The sequence below is a fragment of the Morone saxatilis genome, unplaced genomic scaffold (genome assembly GCF_004916995.1).
Source record: "Morone saxatilis isolate NCDOM2014 unplaced genomic scaffold, NCSU_SB_2.0 Contig23, whole genome shotgun sequence".
In the NCBI taxonomy this organism is placed as follows: Eukaryota; Metazoa; Chordata; class Actinopteri; family Moronidae; genus Morone; species Morone saxatilis.
The window spans coordinates 19,949,450-19,955,959 of record NW_023339796.1 but is presented as its reverse complement, the minus strand read 5'-3'; the positions used below and the strand labels follow the sequence as shown (position 1 = coordinate 19,955,959).

Below are 6,510 nucleotides of genomic sequence, written 5' to 3'. Positions count from 1 at the left end.
ACTCTCTGGGACCCTCAAGTAGAACGGAGCCATTGTTAATGTTACTATTAACACCTGTGCTTTACCTGCTGTGATAAGTTAAAATGTCTGCTGTGAAAAAGGCTGTCAAAGTACTGTATTTTAGTTGTCACTTATTGTCAGAAATAAGATTTACAAACTATAACTTAGAGGCATCTTTTTCCACAATAGTTTTTTCTCGGTCAAGTGAACATATGATGAATTTGAAATGAGTCATATATCTGGGTTTCTTCTTCATGACTGCATGCCTTCACCTTCACCTCAGCTAAAAGTTTGGAGGAGCTGCTTACAACTTTGACTCTGTCCGCTAATAACTCCCTCAGGTCCATTTCTGCCAGTCCTCTCCCAGTGTGTCCATGTCTGGTTCTCGGCCATAATGAACCTACAGCTTCTAACCTTTGACCTCACTTCCCAGTCACTGACTTGTGGGATACACCTCTTGCTGATAGCCAGCACAGTGGCTAACAAGCTCTAGCTGAGTTGGATGGTAATTCTCTGTGGTTTCCTCACTGTGACCCCTTTTCATGTTACATGTAGCCAATAAGCCTTTTCCGTGGCAGACATTTGGACACGTCTTAGAAGGAAAAGCTGTTATTAATAATAACAATAATATATATATATATATATGTTCAGTCACAGACATACAGATTCAAGTTTTAACACTAGGACTGCCAGAATTCTAGCACCCCCTACAATGGCAACAGTCAATTTCATTGTTCACGTTGGCAAGCAGTGCTTGAAGTGGAAAAAAATAACCAGTTGACGACTTATTGACTTGTTGACATGTGTATGATTGGGGAGGTATTGTATAGTTTTATATATCATAAAGTCTGATTCATTCCCTCTGCTGCTGAACGGGTACAGTCTGTGGTGTTTCTCATAATGCACTCCCAGCTTGTTGAAAAAAAGTTGCAAACGTTAACAAAAATTGCTCCATAATTTGCAAAGACATTTAAAAAAACAACTAAAATTTACAGGGACAAGCGATAGTGGTCAAAACTAGAATAAAACAACAGCCTCCACCCGACACTGAACACACAGCTGGGTGGTTAAGGGAGTATATACGGTCATTATTCAGTCACCTGACTAAACAACAAAGCCTCCGGTTTCAGATAATCACAGGTATTGACTGCAGTGAAATATATATGTCACTCATGAGAAATCTCTATTTTGAAGTCAAAATGATCTATCTGAAGTTGTACATATGTTGGTGTACTGCCTATGTGTGAGTCTATGTTGTTGTGTGTAAAAGCTTTACTTTTCTATGCTTCAGCACAGTGATTTTACCTGTGGTTTAGAGTCCACATTGCTCTCTTTACTGATGGATTTACTGCTATAGATTGTGTGTTTTCACAGCACCCTTACCATCGTCTGCCACGGCAGTCAATATTATTTGAATGGCACTATTAAGAAAAAAATCCAGATTTGTGCACTTCATATTAAAATCCCATATCTTCTCATTCCCAATGTCATTGCCTTATTGTATTTTTTCAGCAGTCCAAAGTGATGCATAGCTTGCTGGCTCTATTTACTGCGTGCTGAACAAAGGACAAAGCATAGTTAGTGCTGCTTTGAGTGCTGTCACAATTTCTAAGTCATATTTACCTTTCAGTGCACAGTGTAAGAAAGAGACTGTCTATCATTACAAAACAGAGCTTGTGGAGTCCTAATCATACCACTGCATATTGACATTATTGATAATAGCTGCTTTGCAAGCCTAAAAATATAATGCATTGTAAATACTAGCAATAATGTCTGCTATTTTGTCTTGAATCCACTGTGTTTTACCCCATGTCATACGAGCATGAGAACGGACCGTTGTTTTCGCAGTCACTAGTTCCTTCACCTCGATAGATGTTGTCTGTCACTTACTAGACTCATTTAACCTTAGAGACATAGAAAGCCAAGGGGAGACAAGGTGAGGAGAGGCCTTAGATCAAAAGTATTTGTACCTGTCCTCAACTGCCCCCCAGGCTTCATAGAGAGGGGCAGATATTGGGCGACACAGTTTATTTACTCATTCATTTACTTTACATTTTCCTCTGTCCTTATTCACAGTTCCTTAATTACCTTCATTACAATCTAGTCACACATGATTCTCAAAGAGAAAACCAAGCGGGCTCATAAAAATCTAATTATGCTGTTGATTAGGTTAGCAGTTTGCTGAGATACAGTCTGCCTTTTGGCATGTCATTAAGTGAAAAAATATCACATGGTTTTTGCCCCTGTAGCCATGCAGAGATTTACATATCCACCACAAGAAACTGGTGTTTTCTTCACTTCCTTGAAGTGCTTTGGTAACCCATGACTCTTTCAGGTTACTCTGGCCATATGTAGCCACTTAAGGTGTCTGAGTTCTGTTGTGCTTACAAATGAAGGCTTTGTAAGCGCAGTCTGTTTTTGAACCCACTTCCTGTCATCCTCGGCCGATTGGTGTGGGGTCAGGAAAGCCATCTGCAGTCTCTCTCTGTATTGAGGGAAAATGCTTTCAGTACGCACACCTGAATCCTCCACAGCTAAAACCTGTTTCCAAGCTGCTTCACCTCCTGAGCCCCTCACTGCTGGATCAGCAGAGTCCCTGTGTTTTGCCATTAGCTTTTCACAAAAAATAAAAAAATAAAAATAAAAAAGCCCACAACCGAAAGATTTTCGAATTAAAATGAAAACTAAGTCCTAATTTTTAAGAAGCTGGAACCAGAGAATAGTTGGCATGTTTGGCTGATAGAACACATGAAACAATGAATGAAAGAATGAGTAAATCAAACAGACCCTTAAAGCTGACATCACTTTTATACAAACCAATTTCAACTCAATTCATTTGACCTTCAGGATGTACCAGGGTACTTAATGAAAAACATGCTTGGTAACTAATTATTTAGGCGGAAACATCTGTCATAACAGCTAACAGACACGTCAGGTCTCAGAGTGTGTTTAATGTAACCTCTTACTGCCACTCCTCCTGGGATGGCCCAATAGCCTCGGCTCAACTCCTGCCTTGTGTACATTAGTAGAGTCAACCAGTGGGATGGGGCCAGACCACTGTGACTTGATCATACACTTCAGTCTTCACACCAGTTAGTTTCTCACAGCTGAGCCGCTTCCCTTTACTGATGCAGAAGTTGGTGTTTCCCTTACTTTCTTTCTGTTGTCTTCAGTCATCATAACATGGATGGTAAGGCTCAGTTTTTAACCTAGTTTTGTTTCATGTCATCCTTTCATCAATGTGCAGCGCGCTGTGTATGATGGATGTCCTGGGGCATTTTTGAATCCCTGTAGGAACCTGTATACATGTGAGAGGCAGTGCGTTTATGTTTGTGTTTACCACTGAATGGTGGCTATATTTGGCCACTTTTTTCTCTCCCTTTGCTGGGATGCTTTTAGTTCACCGTCTAGGGTTTCTATTCACTGAGTCAGGTGGAAGGAGACATGCGGCAGAGTTACAGTGGTTGACTCACACTCCGGTCTCCACATGACAGCTTAACAGCTTTTCTCTGTTTTATATCACTGTAAATTGAATATATTTGCATTTTGGGCTGTTGTTTGAGCAAATCAAGCATTCAGATGTCTAATTAGATTGTTTCGTAAGTGAGCAGTTTGTCGAGGTAAGAACATATCACATGATTTTTGCCCATCGCCTTGCAGAGACTTACATATGAATTACAAGAATTTGGTTTTCCTAACTCACTTGAAGCGCTTTGGCATGTGTTTTCCCTCCCTCTGCATCACGTATGGCCCAAGAGAGGAAGGGGAGTTCCATGTAAATGAGGTATGGCAAGGCCTGATTACCAACTGGGCAAAGTGGCCAACTCTCCTGGAAAGCTCCAGTCTTACTGTGTGTTAACTGGTCTGTGCTCATTTGATGGAAAATGTATTTGGTGATATACAGCAAGTACTGCATTATGAAAGGTTTATTTATATGTTGCATATTTCGACTACAATAATGCGTACGAGTACTGCACACATTCCACAGGGAGTGTGAGGAACAGGAGATTGACAGAGGCCCAGTAGCTTATATTTGCCCCTCTCTAACGGGTCACTATGTAGCCAAGATAAGGTGGAATTCTGTTGAAAATGAAGGCTTTGTAAGCGCAGTCTGTTCTCAACCCGCTTCCTGTCATCCTTGGCTGATTGGTGTGGGGTCAGGACAGCCATCTGCAGTCTCTCTCTGTATTGAGGGAAAGAGCTTTGAATTTTCACAAGTGCAGCACCATTACACACGCCTGAGTCCTCCGCAACCAAAACCTTTCCAAGCGGCTCCACCTCCTAAGCCTGTCACCCTCTGTTTGCACTTCGCAATACACCAGTGCCAAAGAAATTATGTAATCAGCTATATTAAAACGTTTTCACTACATCTGAAACAATTAGATTCAATTTGATTCATCAGTTGGTCAATCAACAGAAACAACTATATTGATAATTGGCTAGTTGTTAATTAAAAATATTCTTTAATTCTAAAATAAATGCAAAGCATTTTTCATTTTTTTTCCAAGATTAATAATTATTTAGACCAATCAATTTATCAATTAAATCAATTAAAAGAATAAGTTGTAGATTAAGTAAAAAGCCCCATTTTTTACATAGCAGTTCATCCTGGAAAAGTTTCTCCAGACCAGGCTCCTCTAATTATTTTTAATTAAATTATAATAATTGCAGAAACGTGTTATTATCACATTATTTATTTTTGATGTTCACATTTATCACAGGTAAAATATTAACGGAAATGAGCCATCAAATCTGAAGTAACTTGCCAACACAAGCCTTTCCGATACATTTCACTCTGTTTGGGAAGTATTTTCTGCCACTTTCTTCCAAATCCAGGCTGTTTTTGAGTATTCTTTTCCAGTTTGGCTCTCATACAGCAGTAGTCAGTAGGCAGTCTAAACGTTCCCCTAACAGTTAATCTCTTTACACAAAAGGGCACTTTGTTATGGCAGCTGCTTTGCTACAAAATGCAAATCTGTTACTACATGTTTTCTGAATTCTCTCTCTGCCTCCTTTCTAACTTCTCCTCTCTCTAACGAGTTTTATTTCCACTCTCAGTTTATTGAACTCTGAGACATTCGGTTTTGCATTTTTACATTTTCTACCTCGCTGCAGGTCATGTACAAAGGCCGAGGAATTGTTTTGAACGTGGCCAAGGGGACAAGTAACTAAAATGTGTTGCCTTGCCCCCCACCCCCTCCACTCCTTCCCCACTCCTCTCCGCCCCTCCACCCCTCTCTGCCTGTCACATGTTCTTTTCACAGCATAGAAAAGTTTCTGGATTAGGGCAGAATTAACACAAAGCAGCGACGCCACTCCAGCTACACTCGCAGGCAACGCAGCAGAGGAACGAAGGAGGGACCGGGACGCTCGAGCGAACGCCACCTCCGAAAAACTCCAAAACTCTGGTAGCGAGAGGCGGACGAGTCCATCCCAGAGAGAGAGAGAGCGAGAGAGAGAGAGGCAGGGGATCTTTGCCGACAAGGTCCTGAAGGATGGAAGAGAAGCAGTTTGCTGGGATCCTGGTAAGTTTGACTTTTGTTCAGTGAACACACACACACACACACACACACACAGATACACACACTTTTAAAGGCAGTAACATAGATATAGAAGTTTATAAACACACAGAGATGCTGTACATGGAGGCAGCCACGTCTCTGAGTTTGCTGGTGGGATGCAGCTGCTGGACCACCAGTTGAGTCACTCTCTGCCTCCCCCTTTTCCCCCTTTCATTTTCTTATTCTGTGTGTTTTTCCTTTATATTTTATTTTATAAACACTCAAAAGCAGAGGGTAATAGTTTTTAAGAATACCTCTTTAACCTGGAAACACTTTTTATCTTTTCATCCGACCTACAGCTTGCCCCAAATTGCCCAACACCTTAATCTTATTTATCTTTAAAACAACAAAAATACACAAGTTTGCACTGACTGATAGGCCTGCACTTTTCCATCTGAGCGGTCCACTATGTTGGTGTTGGAGTGCGGCGGGCAGAGCTGTCATCACCTGCTGTTCGCCATGGCAATGCTAAGCACACATCATCATCAAGTGACCTCTGGCCCAAAAGTCCCCAAAATGTGTCTTAACTCGCAGTCACACAACCGTCCCTCTCATCTCTCAGCTCTGCTTTCACAGTGCCCCACCTGCTCTGATCTGTGCAACTTGGGCAAACAATAAACATGCTTTCAGTGTTCTTTGGCTGCTGATAAGAGGTGAGACCAAGAGGTAAATGTGTCAGTGCCGGGGCCTTTGCTGCTGGTGAAGCTTTAAATAGAGGTTTGGCGTCATTGGCAGTCAGGTCACTTCTCTCTCTCTCTCTCTCTCTTTCCCTGCAGTCCAAGTTCTTCAGTCCGTCTTGAGACGGTGATAAACACAAACTCAGAGCTCCAGCTCTCTGCTGACATTCTCGCTCATTTGAAGCCTCGCTTTCCTCCCCGATGGTGTTTTTTTTTTTTCTTCCGCCGTGTCCTTTTGAGATGCATATCCACGTTAAAATGCATACGCACTG

General features: G+C 41.6%; 1 protein-coding gene across 1 annotated transcript in view; it reads left to right on the top strand.

Annotated features, from left to right (window-relative positions):
• Nucleotides 1-5,274: 5,274 nt before the first annotated feature.
• Nucleotides 5,275-6,510, top strand: part of slc6a9 (solute carrier family 6 member 9) — a 58,490-nt gene continuing 57,254 nt past the window's right edge. Inside the window, exon 1 of the mRNA XM_035671548.1 lies at nucleotides 5,275-5,525. Within this exon, the coding sequence (XP_035527441.1) occupies nucleotides 5,496-5,525 (30 nt within the window). The 5' untranslated portion in view covers nucleotides 5,275-5,495. The remainder of the gene's footprint in view (nucleotides 5,526-6,510) is intronic.